Source organism: Trachymyrmex cornetzi, unplaced genomic scaffold (assembly GCF_001594075.2).
Source record: "Trachymyrmex cornetzi isolate Tcor2-1 unplaced genomic scaffold, Tcor1.1 scaffold67, whole genome shotgun sequence".
In the NCBI taxonomy this organism is placed as follows: domain Eukaryota; kingdom Metazoa; phylum Arthropoda; class Insecta; order Hymenoptera; family Formicidae; genus Trachymyrmex; species Trachymyrmex cornetzi.
In genome coordinates this window covers 3,419,386-3,438,691 of record NW_017299992.1, presented here as the reverse complement: position 1 = coordinate 3,438,691, position 19,306 = coordinate 3,419,386, and the positions used below count along the sequence as shown (strand labels likewise).

Here is a 19,306-nt window from a genome sequence, read left to right as displayed (position 1 = left end):
GCAACGATAAAGGACAAGGGCTTCGATAATCGTTCACGTACATAACACGTAAAACATAGTTTACATTGTATACATGTAGATATAAATTATCATATTTTTTACACGTAAAAGAACAACACTGGTACATATAATTGCACAACCATGGCTCCGTTCATAAGTTATTTTATGAGTGACGTCTCAGATATTTTTTTAATTCTTCTTTCCACAAATTTCTTGTAAACGTTTAAAATTATAATTAATCTCGTAATTTTCGATTCAGAAAGTTTGAATATTCGATCACATATTGAATATTCGTCCATAAAAATTTAAATATATCAATGCCCATGTATCTAATGTATTTAAATCAGCGCTTTCAATAATAAAAAATAAAGCAGCCTAAAAATATTCAAGTTTTATGATATTAAAATTTATACAATTTTTTTTAATAATAAAATTTTTTAATGCATACATTTCATTTTCCATCACAAATACAAGCATTGGATATCCTCACATATGTACATACATAGCCCTTGTATAATTATATTCAAGAGTACTCAAAGTTAAACTCCTCTAATTAAATTATTAATATATTCCGAAATTAAATTAACACAAACACACGCACGAATAATTTCAATTTTCACTTTCAAGATAAAAAGATATTGTCCTACATTCGAATGTACCAATCTTTTTAAACCAAAATATCTTGCTCTAATTTTAAAATAAAATACAAATAGAGAGATGCTGGTAAATAAAGAAATCAATAACTGGCAACTCTCCCAGATTATCCTGGTAAAGTTCCACAATAACGAAACTTTGGATTATACGTAGAATATCTCTTTCTTTCATGAAAGTATTCCAATATTTGAGAAATTCTCGTGATTCTTCAAATTACAGCACATTTCGTTGAAACGTATCTCTTTTTAAAACTATCTTTTTAACACAATATTCTTTGTTTCTTCAAAATTGATCATTAATGTGAAAGCAATATTTAATATGTAACGAGTTTAAAAAATATCTTATTAATTATACATATATTTCTTTTATTTGCTCGAAAATTGACGGAAAATGGTTGATGCAAAACTGACATTTTACGCGCAAAAATCTCGTGTTTTTCGAGCTGTACTCAGGATGTAATACTTACTAATAGAGGACATGGTTTGCATGGTGTCTCTCGTAACGTACGATTTTGCAGAGCCCGCGAAGAACGGAGTCTCTACATGGACGTAAGGCCTCCAGACCCAGTAACCCATAATATATGATTTGCAAGTCCTGAAACAGAGAGCGAGGAAATAATACAAATAATACATATGACGCTCGAATTTGAGGAGGTCCAGCTGATTGTCAGTCAGCGAGACTGAACGACCTGTACGAAAGGATCGTTGCTCACATGTTTCCTAATCGGTACTATCACACGCGTCTTGCGCGACGACGATCGCGGTAACTTTAACAGAAAATTGCAGTGAGCTAAAGTGATCGTCACGAATCCAATTTGCTTCGTTACCTCACTGTACGATCTATTTATTTATTGGTAATGTAGGGCACGCGAAGGAAGTCGGTGGATCAGTAACGGCAGTGAATCGGTGTATAAAAGTGATCTACAAATTTCCACGAATAAATAAACAAATGTATACCGTGCATTTACCATGTGCTATTTTCATCCGTTTCATGTTTTGCAGAAGCTCGTTCGCGCATTATGTCTCCCTAACTTCCTTATCTAATGCGTTTGTATGTCTAGTATATAATTTTTAATTAACAACTTTACCTGCTAAATCGCGATAAGCATTGAGCTTAATGAACCTGATATATTATTTAACATTTTATTGTTTTTTTACGTCTTATACACTTGGTAAAATTATTCTTATTCGGATAAATAGAACCGTCACTCACAAATGAATGATGGGAGACCCTCGTGAATTTTATGCATCAACCAAAATATGAGTGACATGACAAAATGTTAAAAATATCACAAAAATACACATCCGTCATTTATTATATGTATATCCAAATTAAGCAGATGATCTAACACGCTTTTCACAGTATTAATTTGGATTAACTTTGTTATAGTTCAATAATATACAAATAATATTTACGTACGAATAAATAAAAGCTAAATAATAATCCAATGCATTTTCTTCAAATTTTTGTTACATGTTTTAACATTTTCAAATTAAAAATTACAAGTATCAGATGACAAAGTTAATAGTCTAAACTCGCGTTATGTACCTTGTATACATATTGACTGATTGAGTCGCAATAACATTCGTGTCGACGCGTTACAACGTTGATCCGTATACTGAATTATCGCAAATCTAATTACCCTCGAGTCACCTCCGTTAGATGCGCGAGTGGGGTCGTCGCACAATTTCACGCTGGATCGCTGATCGAACTTGCCTACCCATCCATCCATCCATCCATCCCTCCATCCATCCCGGCGGGACGTACACCCGTTTTCAGCTCTCGAGCCAACTCTCGCCGGCGCCGTTTCGTCTGGATTGTTTGCGGATGCCGACCGCAATCAGCGTTATACCATGCGAAAACGTACGACGTATCTAACAGACCCAAACCACCACTGACTCGACTCTAAACGCGTGCGGGGATACCAATTTCGTTCGACTAATTCCGAAAATGTCCCTCACCGTGATAATTACATTTTCTCGTGCGATTACGAACGAATTATGCGGCCTATGTTCGAAACACGTACGATGTACATACCTGTACGTATGTATGTATATATACAGCGGCAGCAAAAGCGGTTTTCCGCAGTACATCTCATTTTTCATTTTTACATTCTTCCTGCAACACATTACGATTCTAGCTTCGCAGAAGCGGTCGTCTAAAAATATTATACTGTACACGTATGCTGTGAATATCCTTATTTATGCAATTTTTATTTGGGGAAAAAGAAAAATATAATCGACGCAATTGCTGAATTAATACTGTAGAGACAAACAGAGAAATCACGTGAAAATAAGTTATTAGTTCAAATGATATTGTATAATAAATGGACATTTTACGTAATAAACTTGTTGATTTTGGTACATAAATTCGAGTAATTCACGTAATTACGTTTTAAGCTTCAACTTGAGGTCTACTATCTCAACCGTACAGAATCGTCGGGTATCACAAGGCGAGAGAACTTGGGAGCAGGATTTATAAAAGTGGAATTAAGTGTCGCCAGATGTGGCGCATCGTAGCGCGACGAACTCTCTCGAGGGAGACCAAACGAGATTATAAATATGCGAACGTGCAGTGTACGCGCCTAAGTACCTCGAAGACGCTGCGCTGGATCTGAAAACATTTCGCACGCAAAAGGGAGCGAACTCTCGCTCGACTTTACCACTATATACCAGGGCGCGCGTTCTCGGACTCTTTTCTTCCTTTTTCGCACGAAAAGTGGAGCGAACACCGGACGACCTTCACGAACGGATCGTACGATGCGCGGTTCGTGTCTCCCGTGAGATTTTTTAGAGGGAATCCACTTCGCGGACATAAATCTAAATTATTCCTGTTCATCATGGACAATTAAGTTTTCGACTGTTACGGAGTTATGTATAATTTATGAGGTAAATACGCTACTATCATCATTATACAAGATCAGAAATCGCTACCTCTGAAATTTGCATGCTATGCAGTAGCATCTAGAGAAAAGGATAGTGCATAAACTAACACGCACTACATCTTATCTGTATACTGCTGCTTTTTCTTTACACGAGGTATTTCCGAGACTACAAATTATCATCGAGTTCTCTTTGCGAGCGTACAGAGATAAAGCGTACGTTATTTGAATAACAATTGTTTTATCGTGTCACTGACATAAAGCGAGGTTGGATATACATAGAGCTCTTCATTATATTGAATTATTTTAATAAATACAAAACTTCTATGAACGTGCCGATACATTAAAAAAAAACGTTTTATTATAAAATACGATATTCTTTCAGCCTTTTTCTTTCTTTCGTGAGATTCTTCCCAAGATTCAGTTGAGTGGTTAAATGTTTGTTGTTTTTAGATGAAGATTCAGCTTCACAATAACATTTTTTGCGATAAATGTGAGAAAGTTAGATATGCGAAATAAATTCGCCGGTAGAGAACGACACTAGCGAAGAATCTTCTCGGATCATCAACGATGGCGTAACATGTTGTCGAAAGACTCGCTAAGAAAGTGTATTCACCGGCATCGTGCATGTCGTGACGATGATTAGTATATAAACAACAAATTATTGATTTCCGCGTTCCGATAAAACGAGTTTTATAAAAGGAACACTGAAAAAATTTTTATCCAATATTCCGGACAAACATTCCTCTATATCAGCCGGAAATTTATACATGTATATATAATGTTCTTTTAAAAATATCGTTCTCAAATTAGAAATATATGTATAATGTTTAGAATCAGAAGTACGTACACTATATATTTCTAACCTATAGAAACAATATATAAATTAAGTCCATACGGAGAAACGCTACATGCGGTTAAGAATTTGTTTGCGTTTGTATCAGAAGATGTTCCCAGAGATCCGACCTCGTAATTAAGAGAGTGTTCTTTCTCTTTGTACTTTAGTCGCACGCGTATACTATCTGAGATGTTTACGACCTAGCAGTGCAAAGAATATATTGCTGTTATACTTTCTAAGACTATTATCGGTCTACACAATCTATAATGCTATGTTTCTTGGAAACGTTCTTCATACATCGTTGATACATTTCTCCTCGGATTACCGATTTACAATATAAATGTTGATGCCAATATCATCAAACGTTGAATGTTTTTCATTGGTCATAGGAAATATCGGTCTATCTATTACTTTTGAAAAATAAAATGCCATAAATATGTATGTTATAACTCAAATACCATGAATAATAAATCTTTTTTGTCCCGAACGATTAAAAATTTCATGTATATGATAACATGAAATCCAATCGAACATTAGAACCATACCCCGTACATTAGATATTATATATGTATTATTATTTCAACATGTAAACGCGATATTTGATTAATTAATAGAAAAAGAAGGATGAAAAATCAAATAAAAGAGAAAGAAATTAAAGATTCAATATACTCTGCTCCGTGACTCGATTAAATAATTCAAGAGACAAATACTTGATTAATTAAAACTCGGAGGAATGAAGTAGAACTTGAATCGCGGAATACTTTTTAAACAAACATGATTCGTACATTTTTCACGAACTTTTAATCAACATTTGCAGTACGAACGTCGCAAAAAGAGATCTGTTAATTACTTGGAAACTGATATTTCATAATATTCATTCATTTATAAAGAATGGAAGCGTATATTTTCACAAGTAAAAATACAAAATCTACATCACTTTAATACCAAATATATTTATGACAAGTCATTAATGAAGCATGACAATTAAAATACGTTCGTCTCATTTCATATTATTAAAAAGTTCTCTCGAGATTTCAATGATATTTTATCGTATTCTTCTTTTTCAGCAAATATGAAATAATTATCAGTCTATGGAAGATCTACACGAAGAACGATGTCTCGATTACATAAAAGTAACAGAAAGTTGATAGTTTCGAAAGTTCAGATAGCACTGCCTCAAGATACAGACGATGCCCTTTAACCTTTACGCTGCTGTGAATGTACGCGTTTACAGAACTGGATATATGTATATGTGTGTGTGTTTGTATAGTCATACAATTTGCACACTCATAATTGTACACTATGTCCATTATACGAATATTAAACGAATAGACTGTATGCTCATAAAATTGCTCGCAAAATCGATGGGTATCAATATTTTTAAAGAAACCTCAAGTATTAGAGAATAAGTATTATTTACCCACCTGGAGGGTCCGTCTTTCTGGATCACGGCAGAGAGCCCGAACAAAATGTGGATCCAAGTAGTCCGTCATAATAGCCCGTAAGACTATACCACGGTCCTTTTCTTAACAGCTCTCGCGTAGTTCCGTGTCCTGCTTAAATACTCGTTTCTGAACATCGCCACCTGCACCCCCGATCGAAGGAGCGATCTTCGATTTTCAATAACGTACGCACGACACCGTGTCAACTATTTGTAAGACGAGCCGTTCTATCATCTTATCAGTCTTCATGAGATACGTTGCATTCTTCTTTCAGCGAGATAGGTTCGATCTTTCCAGATATTATCAACTGTATATACATCACGCGCGATACGTAAACTTTAGAATAACGAAAAACATGCAATATCTCCGTAGAAAAATATCTTGGCAATTCTTCAGCATTTCTATAACAGCTACAATGCGTCCTTTTCGATTTCGTGGATTTCGTATACGGGATTCTGCAACAGAAGACAGATAGAAAATGTAAGAAAAATAAGTCATACACTATTTGGCATGCCATTTTAAATATCATTTTATGCTAAGCAATCTATTTTCTGTTCTTCTTCTTTTATTCAATTTTCTTTTTTTTTTTTTGCAAATCTCAAATATATCATAGGTACTCTCTTAAGGAAATGATTTACGAGTTTTTTCTTTTTCGTACGGATTTGAATTTCTCGATGACGATAAAATGCACCGTTATGAATCACGCAAGTAGAATTATAAACGTCGCGATCGGAAGTCGCTCGTTAAGGTGCACCTGCAGATGCAACACGTATCGACCAAACTGGAAACAATTGAAGGTCAACATGTTGACCTTTAACTCCTTCAGAATTAGAAAGATCAGTGGAAATTATGTCTGCTTTGCAACACTTGGAGAGCATCGTTAACATAAATTAATAATCTTAGCTCATTGTCAGTAAATCGTGGTAAGCACACACATACATGTAAACTTACACATTTTACATTAAAGATAGGATTAAAAATAACTAATAAATAATAATAAATTATATAGATCATTTCGATATCAGATCAAACCATGTGTAATCAATTTACGAATTTGAATATATAGAAATATATGTTTCATATTACGTAAAATACTATTACAGTATACAATACGTGTTACAATAAAATAACCTAAATAAAAGATCTAAACATAAATAGTGTTGATAAAAAAAATTTATATATGATAAAAAATACAATAAATAAATAAAATTAATAAATGACCATTTGGTGGTCGCACACAACACAATAAATGAATAAAAAAGTGTACATGTTATATGAACATTGCCCGTCGAAAAGGAAAGAGATTAGATTCAATCGAGCCCAAAAATAATTTTGTTCAATTTCTGGAAGCATCTTTCGACCTTGAATAAATAACGTCACGCGAGGCACGTACGTACCTTAACTACCTTGAAAGCGGTAAGTCGAGGTCATGCAAGTATACTCTCGGCGCTACGTTCAACACCCATGAACCCGACAACGCATTTTAGAGGTTCTTGATCCTTAAGGAACGGGACTGGGTCTCGCTTCGATTGGATCGTAGCACTTAAGAATTTATTTGATTATCACGACAACGATATTTAATTTAAAGTTTTTACGTAACCGGTATGTAACATCATTCGCAATTCATCATTCTCACACACATAATAATCATATTAATGTGAAATTATGCCTTATAAATATGTGAAACAACCTCTAGCTTTTTACATAAATAGATTTGTCCACTGCAGAAGATAATTTTAAACGTGCAAACTAGCGACATTTTTTTGAAATAATCGAGAACAAGTGGAACTTTCTCGTTTCTTGATTAGAAGGAGACAAAAATAACTTGTCGGACACAGACAAGACAGATCGATCACGACCTCGAATGTATCCAATCGTATATATCAGTCTGATGTTTCGTGTATTTCCTCTATCCACCTACACAATCTTCACTAAAAAAGGAACTTTATAACTCGTGCTGTCGAAATGATTCTACCGATACTCATGTATAATTCCTCTGTTCATCAATCGATTCTGCTATTCGAGAATATTCTCTTCGCATTAACCTATTATCTATCAGAACAGTTCAAGGTTCCGAGACATTTTATTTTATACCAAGATAAAAAAAGAGAAATGTATAAAGAGTTATTAAGATTTACCCTGCATCCTGTTTGTTTTGGAGATGGCAAACAAGCGATTGAATATAATTTTTTTCGTTTTAACACAATATAGCTTTATCAGATACATTACAATCACTTCTAAAGAAAATCTCCGAATCACCTTATGCATTCAACAGAATTTCCTTCCTCTAAACGAATTATCATTTGAATTACGCGTATACCGAAACTTGTTTACAAGTTTCCGTGTTGCATAAACTTTCACACGCGAATGTTGGAGAGAAAGAAAGCAATCTATTAGAAATAAAAGTCATACACGAACGAGGGAACATCTCGAAAGAGCTGGCATGACGGGATACTAGCTAGTACGAAGAAGATTGGAGCTTCGTCGGCCTTGCGGATCGTTTCTGTTTAACTTCGTACTACTTGTTTTTTCCTCTTCGTCGTCGTCGTCGTCGTCGTCGTCGTCTTCTTCTTCTTCTTTTCCCGCCCGAGGCCCGAACACGACAGGCTCTTTCTTTCTCCCCTTCATGAAAGAAACACGCTGAGTCCGCGTCTCGTTCATGACTCGCCTATGCACCACGAAGCGAAACGCCGTTAAACAAAAGGATGGCACGCGGGAGGTGCAGGCGCGTATATCAATTTACTAATCGTGCTCGATCATCGACCATCGGGTCAACTCATAACGATATCCGTAATGGACGATAGGGGATGGGCGGATTGATGCCGGGTTCAACAACAGTGGATCCGTAATGAGTTATTGTCAATGCTCATGAACGTGATTTCGCATGTAGGTCGAAACGTATGTCGTTGAGTCGAAACGTTATGAACAACTGTTATCAACGACGTGTAAAAATCTACGAGCTGATAATAGCATGGGCGTGGCGCGAATGGAAATCCAGATGCTGTGATGCAACATTGTGGAGCGATGTGTCCGATCTGTCGGTATGAACAGGTATGATGATTCACTCTATTCATTACAAGTGATTTCATTACGTATAGAATGACTGAACCACAATGATATATATATATATCAAATAACATATAGAATTAGCGGAAAAATACGACTGCGTGTTAAATCAACTATACGGTGCAGTTATGACGCTATGAAATAGCTTATAAAACTTGATTTTTTTTCATAATATCTATACTATGATATGATTGCTCGATCTTTATCAGAGTATTCAATTTACAGAAGATAATTTCAATCGATGAGAAAAGGATCAAGCTGTTATTATAGATTGCGTCACGGCCTGTTTACAGCGCCATGCTTTCCTAGACAACGCGTTGGTCCAAGAGTCAAATCTGTCTTCGGCTGCGAATGTAAACGGCTCATCGATAAAAATATCCTCGGTATATGGGGCAGTTCGTAAAGCTGCCTTCCTATGTAAAGTAAAATGAGACCCACAGAGTAAATACTCCGCTTTTAATTCTAATATCTGATGCTCAGCTTACACAATTACATTTGTATTACAATCAGATTACATCGCCGTATACGTCACAATGTATTATACTAACAGTATTTAATCTTTATTTCACTCGACACACAGAATTGAACGCAGAACAGAGGATTTTAAAATTATCACAACATTTAATGTTACGTGAAAATATCATTTGAATATATAGAAATAGCAATTAATATAGAAATAAATTAATTTTTTTTTATAAAAATATTGTAAAAATTATATAAATATTCTTTATACATGTAATAATATTTCTCCTCTCTCTTTAAATCATCTGTATTAAATTTTTTTAAAGATTTATTTACGACTTATAAAACATATACAAAATTATTTAATTTCGAATATTAAATGTATTAGCTTTATTTGTCATATTATCATTATTGTATGAAAATAAAACCACCAGAGATACGAAAATCTCAACGAAAATATAACAGTTAATATCACGTGCCAGTTAGTTAAAGTTCGAATTAACTGTATAATTATCGGGCTAATAATTTCTCTGTCGATAAGTCTTTCTTATTTCCTCATCGTACGTGTTTAGCGTAGATAAGAATAATACTGTCTTATTTGTTTAGTGTAAGACTTGCATTGCCGCCAAGCGAGAATCGTAAGAGCAGGGTCGCCGCGTGTTATACTAGTAGTGCGGTGAAAATGTGGCTGCAAACTCCAAGACTGCTTGAAAAGTTACACGCCACGGTAAGATATTCGAGGTAATCCGAACCGCAGATCGTCGAGACAACCGTGCGGATTCACCGTATGTAAGCGTAAACGTGCCGTGACCATCGTGAAACAAAATGCGCGAGTGCTTGCAGGTGGATGCGTTGCAGAAAAAATGAAACGGGAACTGGAATCGAGAATGAAGCACGCGCTTACTCCGTTGCGCTTTGCTTGAAAAGTACATACACATGCATGTATGCGCGCCAAGCGCGAGTAAATCGAGAAATTATTCGAAAGAAAGTTGCAAGCATTTTTTAAACTGTCTACGCGCGGAGAAGAAAAAGTTCATCAATATCAATATCTACGAGAATGAGATTGAAGCGTGAAACTTGATCGCGCGCGCGCGCGCGTATCGGTGACAGCTGCGAGATTCGAGATCTATATTCCAATCGAATTTCCAAACATGCGCGATTAGAATGGGATAAACAGCGTTTGTCGCCCGTTTGTCACTCGCGCGCACGGATATTCGGCGAACGAGCCAGATTGTATCCCCCAGATATGCTGACGGCGATGTTTCGGACAGCGTGCAATATCACAAAGGACCGTCTGTTAAAAGCGCGACACGCTGCTATGCAGAATGCCCTTCGTCTCTTCGGCTTGTGTCCAACGTACGTTTCTCTCTTTGACAGCTTCATGCAACACGGCGCAAAAGAACATAAACGTCCGAATAATGGTGGATCAAGGCTGATGTATTTGATGTCTCTATTCTGTCGTGTCGTGAAACAATCGATTACAATTTATATCGCTGCTTCCCGGCTGACCTCCTTTTCTACATCGGGCTTTTCTATAATTCGTACTACCTGTCATCGATCGCACGTCTTCATTCATTACTGTCACTCGCAAAAGATGCGTAGCAGTCAAAAAATTATCAATCTTATCAACTCCTTCTAAGAAAATTCACTATACGTCCTTCGTCAGCTATGACTTCTCGAAAGACGAAAGACGCTTGGTAGTGCAGTATCAGGTGTCTGTTATTGATCGTTGCCTTTTTCGCATACATATATTTTCCACTGCAGTCTCCTGCTAGAATAACTACATACGTTCGACGTATATCGTACATACATATATATATATATATATATATTCCAAAACAATATTTATAACATATTTATTACGCAATAAGTAGCTAACATATTTAAAAATTAAAACATTTTAACGCGACACATTACATTAATAATTTATACTTATTAATCGATATTCGCTTCGAAATTTTCTTAACTGGTAGGTCCAGGGTACTTTAAAGTTTAAATTAATGTGTTCTTGCTTAAAGTTAACGTAATCGAACAATTTTGTTTCATTCAAGTTTAAAAGTTATGTAAGATTGTGAAAGACATTTGTTTTAAAAACGTATTTGAAAAAAACCGTTTAGGTTCACTGCGAATATATTTGAGCTGCTTACTTTAATAATTATTTTAATCAAAGAAATTAATAAAAGAGAAAAATTGCGAACATAAATTTTGATGAAAAATTTAATAATTCACAATCTAAATGCACCGTACAAGAATTTTTTATTATTATTAACGTAATATTTGTGGCATCTACTCTATGAATAACTAAAAAACTAATGTCTAAAACACTTTTAATATAAAATTTTATGTGACGCGCTTGAATAATGTTTAAAATTCCTCTACTTCCACAACAAATAGACAGATATCGAAGTTTTCGTAAACACGACGTATAGTATACTTGAACTTTTTTTATCCGTATTTTAATGAGGTTATCAAACATCTTCGGTAAATCAGTACCGAATGACCGGCCTCTCTGAAGATCCTTGGCCTACTCTCACGCGTTCGTGCTGTCGTCAACATTATTACATCCGTGCTACCGTTACCATTATTAACGTTGCTAACATACCCTACGACGCGATTAGAAACGCGACGTGCAACCTACGCCAACATAATATGCGTACATCCTCATTAAACGACCGGATCGTTCCCCGCTCGTTTATCTACGCACTTTTTTTTTATATGACATTCTATTAATTCGCCTTTGTCTATCCTCGCACTCGTCGCGCGTTGAAGCAACAAAACATCTAGTTCATATATACGAATGCGACTCTTTTTAATAAAAACGAATTTAATATTAAGCACGTTTTAATATTAAGTTTGGATAAAACAAAATTAAAAATGAAAAAGAGGGAGAGGAATAAAATTATTAAAACATTAAATTAAAACCAATAATATCAAATTTAATTATTCGATTTATCTAGTTTGCATGAAATATGTATATGATACCATAGATTTCCATTCATGCAAGTTAGGAAAAGATATAATCAATGCACAATATTTCTTCCGACTTTGCAGAGCAATTTGTGCGATACAAGTAAAATAATAATAACTATATATCTCCATTTCCTTTTTAAAATAATCTCATCAAACAAAAAATCCAAATATAAATGCCACTTATTTCTAAAAAATTTCATATTTTACTCAACAAAATATCGCAGAATATATTGGTCGTCGTGCTTCCTAAAAGACACTAATTTTTTAGTTTCGCTAATTTAACTTGTCAGTAAGTTTTGTACTTGCAAAATTTTCTCACGTTACGGAATAACAAATTGAGCCAGCTCACCTAGATTCGTGCTCATAGTTACATATTGTGTATAGAAGCGGTGAATTACGCTGCAGAATATACAGCTTTCGCGCTATGTGGATAGTTTTAAATGGCACACATCGTTGGAAAACTCAGTAAACGAGAAATGGTTGGGAAAATTTCCAACAATCGCCATAGTCCACCGCCACGTTGTGAACACCAAACAATTCTGAACGCCGCGGCCGCAATAATCCCTAGAAATACAATAGACAATACGGCGTACTGTGGATCTTATTTGGAAAGGTTTAATAATGGTCGATATAATATTTTATACTCAACAATCTTCACTTAGTAAAGTCTCAATGTGTACATTATGTGTTTGACTTATTTATCATAAAAAACAATAAAAATTAAAATGTGTAACATTATATAAATATGTATAGGTATTAAATTAATACGATTTTAAGTTGAAAGAATAATTTAAGAAAAATGCTACTATTTGCATCCGATGTGGTTATATTCAATTTTTTTTAATTTAAAAGAAAACTAAAAAAACTAGCATTTTTTCTGTACTATTAGCGTAATATACCTAACTGGTACAGCACCTAATCTATACAGCACAGAATTTGCAGCAATATCGCTGCAAAATTTCTGCAATATTGCTGCAACTTTTGTGCAACTTTGTGCTGTAGGGGAACACATTGAAAACTGGCATCAACTGTTTGCTCCATGTCCATGAATAGTAAGAATGTTTGAAAATATGAGTAGCGTGGAAGTTCAAAGCGCACACGCATTCTTTCCGAGAATGAATACGGTAGAGTGCCTGCCCGTCGCCGGTCGCGTCAGCGCAGTCAGCACGCTAGCACGTAGCTAGGGTTCGTATAAGGGTACCGACCGACCCTCCTCCGCTCATCCTCCTTCACCCTAATTTCGCACGCACTTCTCCACCCGGAAAGTACCTCCGTCGGCTACTTTGCTCGCGAGGAGAACAACTCTTCAAACTCGTCACCCGTCGTCACCGATACTATAGAATTACTTATTGGCAGAAAAATCGACGGAAAATTAGAGTATTTCTCTCGTAAAGTAATATTTCTCTTTTGATTCGTCATCGTGGAACTAATCGCAATCATCCAATAATAATCAATAATTTTTTCGAGATCTGACACAAACCTTACGAGATACCGTGCGATATTAATCATCACATTCGTAAGATAGTATCACTATATATAATATGAGTTTAAATTGTAACGTTTCCCTCGTTTGCAATAGAATGAGAAAAGAGAATTAGAGAAATTAAAAAAATTATTCAATCTAAAATTCAAAGCTCTCCTAGCTGAATGTAATTCTTTTAATAACAGTCAATTATTTCTACGTATTTCAACACGTATGCTCGTAAAAGCGCGATCGAAAGGAGCTCGTGAAAATAATTCCTCGCATCAGACCGAAGCGGCAAAGTGAACGGTCGAATGGAGCGGATGTTTGCACGTGGATCGACGAACAGGACGACGAAGGAAGCAACGCGGAGGCTCCTGATGCGCTCATCACGATGGCATCGAACCGGCTGTAATAACCGCTTCTTAGGAGAACCCGCCGCACCGCGGTCGTTCAAACCAATCAAACCGCTACGCACTCTGACTGCGGATGCGTGCCGGCATAGGCATAGGTGATAGGCATAGGAACGAATGAAAAAGGATGAAAACCGAGTGGAAAAGTAGAGCCCCGAAGCTAGAAAACGTCCGATGGCGCTGCTCCTGCGTGCGTATCCGCGGTGCGTGGGATAGTTCTCATCGCATTATTATCGCCGCCCATGACGACGAGTACACGTACATACGTACGCACGCACGCATGCATTCCGCGCACGTACCCGATAAATGCTCGCATAATACGCTCATATAGGGCGTTTCCGAGACAGCGGCGAAATTGCCATCGAATAACATGTTTCTAAGTCTTTAATTTTTATTATATATGAAAAAATATATTTGAAAAATTACAAAATTCAGTCAAAACATTATAATTGAATTTTAAGTAGTTTGTACTTTTAGATAAATAAAAAATGCAGCAGATACATTTACATCTTTAATATTTAATTTGTCAACAACTTTCCGTTTTCGATGATTTACAATTTAAATTACGTTAGTATACCTCGAGAAAAAATATCGCTAAGAAAATCTATTTTCACTGAAATGAGCACAGAAAATGTTTGAAAATTAGATCCCGTTATTTCAAAAGAGCTACTAGGTTAATTCATTCCTATTACGAAATTGTGAAATCGATCTTACAATAATAACTTTTCAAGATCCAATTTCTCAGTAAGTATAGAATAAAGGTTCTGAAATGAATGGAGATGGTAAGAATGTAATTCTTACTACAATTCCTTGTGTAGCAAATAGTCTGAAAATTAATCGTAATAGATCAAATAATAGTACTAAATTATATATTCTATTTTATAAAATTTGATTTAGGTCTATTATAGCAAGACAGAAAGTACATAAGAGATATCGCAAATTGTATCTCATCATATTGAGATACATATACTCGTATAGTAGATCTATCATTTCGCGTAAAAGCAAATTGAAAATTAGGTTCCAAGAGACACAGAAAACGAAGAAAAAAATAACATAATAGGCCGAATTGGAAGCAAACAGACTCTACGAAAGGAAGCGGCTAACTATAAAAATAGGATACCCCCTTTATGCACTCACGCACCAGTCAGCACCAAGTGCCGAGGTAAAAAGTCGTTTCCGTTTGTCCATCTGCCGATCTCTGCGGATAGGAGGGAGAAAAACGTCCTCAAACCAGAGGGGATTGTCTGTCGACGCATTTCTTTCTCCCTCCTGACAATGCACAACCTTGAGAAAATTATAATGTAAGATTGATCTTTCTGAGAGTACTTCACCTCGATGATCCATCGCGTGAAATCGAATATCCGAGAATATCGAAAGCGGAATAATTTACACAAACGTGCGAATCGCGTCACGCAATCATAATAGCTTGTCATACCTTGCGGTTTCCGTTGCTATTATGGCGAGTGTTATAGATTTGCAAAAACGAATGAACATCCTTTTTCACCGCTCTTTCCACGTGCAAATATTACATCGCACGTATATTACGAAATTTTGCGACGTGTTTATTTTATTAGGCTTTAAATGTGACATAACGCATTCAGCTCTTGTTGTTTCACGTTTCATGTTTATCCAGTTCCATTCTGTTATCTCTTTGAACCTGTCAATGTTAAAATAAATTGCACACAGATGGAAATATAGATATCGGTTTATAAAGTATAAGTTTTATCAATATGACCTTTACAGATATTTTTTTGTTACCGTGTAGTAAACATATAGATATACATTTCAAGATAATACTATATTAGGATTTGTCAAATGTGTTCGATATCTCTGTTCTAGAATTATAACCATACTAGTAAATGAGAGAGAAATACAAATATGAAACTTTTTTAAGATCGAAAAATGTTTCAGTCAATTAATACTTCAATATTCGACAAGTCGGACTCGGTCGGGCCTTTGTAATTAAAAAAAATTTTTTTTGTAAAAAGCAAGTCAATTCTTCTGACGAGAAAACTAGACGAATTTACGATTGAGTAATCGATATTACGTCCGGATAATCGACGGGCACGAGTGAAGCTTCGCGCAAATGTCGTGTCATATTTCAAATATGCGTGCATGCGTGTGCACGTTACCACGCACGACAACCGCAAGCATATGGTGTATGGCTTCTGTTCGGAAACAGCCTTGTCTCCGGTCTGCCTTGAATCTTGAAACGCGATTATTCATATACATTCATTAAAAAGTGAGAATACTTTTGACAATATTTTTCTACATATTACCGAAAACGTTGTATTTCATTTATCTTAAAATTACTTACTTCACATTCGTGTACGGATTATTTATATTGCTCGATTAAAACTTAATATTTATATAATTCCTCATAAAGATCTGTAATCTTGTGTATTTCGCAATACGAAACACACAAGATTGAAATGTCTCCGGCAATCAAGTTAAAAAAAAGAAACAATTATCTGACTACGATAATTTTAATGAAAGAGTACTCGCGGGTTACCTCTCCATTATCTACCTCAAATATCTCATTTATATAATCGCAAAATATAATTTCTATCGGATTGAACGAAATATCAGTGTGGATAAAAAGCGACGAACTGCAGAATAAAGTTGTAGTATATCATTTTACGTAAAAAAAAAAAAAGACTTTTCTGAAGCATTAATCCGGTTCCATATATAATTCCACGTATAGTAATCGTCTGATGATTATATACACGAGTCCTTGTAAGAGCGATTAGCCGCGGGAGGCATTGCACCCCGCACTATCTCGATATCGCTGCCTTTTAGCCTTCGCACATCGTTTCTTCCGTGAGCGATTAGTCATACTTAATCGTTTCGCAGTTTACGCGCACCTTTAGAATTCGCGCATGTGCAGCAATGACACGTAGGAAGTTCTACAAAACGCTCATCTAACTTTGTCTCACACTTTCACAGTGCCTATAGCCTGTACTCACGATTATCTACAATATAGTTACATATAAATTAACCGTTTAATTCCACAGTTTCAAAATTTACTTCAATACAAATAGTTTTTTTCTCAAAAAAAAAAAGTGTATCTATATATAAGAATACTGTTTTTAATATGTTCACTTTAACGATAAATAAAACAAAGACACGTGAGTTCTTGGTCCATTATTTACGTCTGTAATAAATCAACGATCTAGAATTAAGTAAGCAGTTAAAAATATGACAGAAACAATAAATAAACGTAAATAATTCGCGGTTACACACGTTACTAGTAAAATAATGAAAATTCTCAGATTTAATGAGCCAAAGTACTAGTACTTTCGGTATAACTCCACGTTCGCCAACGCACAATACTTAAAATTCCAGCCAACACACAGTGAAACTGCTTTCTCTTTATCCACTTCTATTCGTCCTCCTCCGCGTTTCCTACGTTTCTCCTCGAAGAACCTACCGGCTCGGTAATAATCGACTTTATTATGCTCTCTTTTGCTCTCCTTCTCGTCGCCTCATCAAAGCTCTCATAGCAAAAGCTTCTCGCAAAATTATACCGTCTGCCTCGCAAATCTACTATCATTTTTTCCTTTCTATTATCGTTGTTTAGGTACTTCGAATAAAATCGATAAAGCTTCGAGCTTTACACGACGATGAGGAATATAATGGTCTTTTTTTAATTCCATTATATATCTTTTTCTTTTAATCCTATTTTATATCTTCTTTTTATGCTTATGATACTGTGAATTTTTGCATTGATAACAAATATATTCTTCAAGACATATAAAGTACATAAAATTCGAATAGAACATTTAGTTCAACTGATTTTCATAAAGAAACAGGAATTCCTTCTTCGAGATGTTATGTTTTATATATGTACGTGCGTGTGTACTGTGTATCGACTATCGCGCAAAAGTCGTAAACCGGGAAACATGTAATCAATTTTGCACAAGGACCCGGGTTTTACGTATCACGGCGATCCCTAAACCTTCGCCGAATTCAAAATGCAAAAGGTAGAGCGATCATAAAACGCATGAAAATACTGAATAATTCATGCCCGAACGACTAATGAAGATTTACTATTTAATCCGCTATTCGAATCAATAAAATGTTTATGTTCTTATGTAACAAGAATGTACATTGTACAAATAAGTACCATTTAATCAATTCGTCCTGTCAAAGTATATTATTACATTAATATTATGTCAATCTTTACAATCTTTCCTACAACTTTACTTTTTTTTTTAAGCACATTATATCATTTAACGAAAGAACTTATACCTTGTTTTATTTTTACAACTATATTTTAAAAGAGCAAGAGACACGATTGTAAAAATGTAATAAAAGATTCAACATAACTCAATAAAGCAATCAACGAAATGATTAAATGTCTGTATGCTCACTGAGATTTAGCTAAATGTGAATGTGCGATTCCTACCTTCCACACATTGCACATGCCATCCGTACATTAGCCAAACAAAACTTAATTGACATCGGATTTAGCACATTAAACGTGCAAAGTGAATATAGGTGAATATCCCGATTATACAACTCGGTTCCTTTTCTAACTTTGTTTATTTGGTATTTTGGTAGCGCTGTCAGTGACATTCGTATGCCGACGCTACTGTTGCAGTTAAGCCGCGATATACGACTTACCAATACACAACGGAGCTCGAGGAGTCCGAGTTGTTCGATGGTCACTGAACCTCCCCTAACGAATCGATAGTACGACGGACGCTTTAATACGCGCGCACACACGAGATCACGGAGAGTAGCACGCGAGCGAACAGCTCACCTGCTGCGCGATCGAATTCCAAGTCCGCGCGCACCTGGCACCGTCGAAAAGTCAATTGTCTCGGTCATCACGGACATATGTTTTTTTTTCACGGACAACTAAAATGATGTCGCGCAACGACCTTTTTTTCTATCGGAAAAGCAGCAAGTACAGAAGGAAGAATTGGCGACATAAAATTATTCTTACGTAAAAGGCGATCACAAATTTATATCCAGTAACAAAAGCGATAACATTTCTTGATAATAAATGAAATTAAACTAACTTGTCTAATATATGTATATGTGTACGTATATATATATAATAATTTATCTGTAGTTGCTCACCGTTGTTATTATCATATTGTTTATACAGGG

General features: G+C 35.5%; 1 protein-coding gene across 1 annotated transcript in view; it reads right to left on the bottom strand.

Annotated features, from left to right (window-relative positions):
- Positions 1–19,306, bottom strand: part of LOC108767321 (rap guanine nucleotide exchange factor 2) — a 115,252-nt gene that overhangs the window by 83,098 nt on the left and 12,848 nt on the right. Inside the window, exons 2-3 of the mRNA XM_018517100.1 lie at positions 5,798–6,270; positions 1,121–1,248 (exon numbers count right to left, since the gene is read on the bottom strand). Coding sequence (XP_018372602.1) covers positions 1,121–1,248; positions 5,798–5,866 — 197 coding nt within the window. The 5' untranslated portion in view covers positions 5,867–6,270. The remainder of the gene's footprint in view (positions 1–1,120; positions 1,249–5,797; positions 6,271–19,306) is intronic.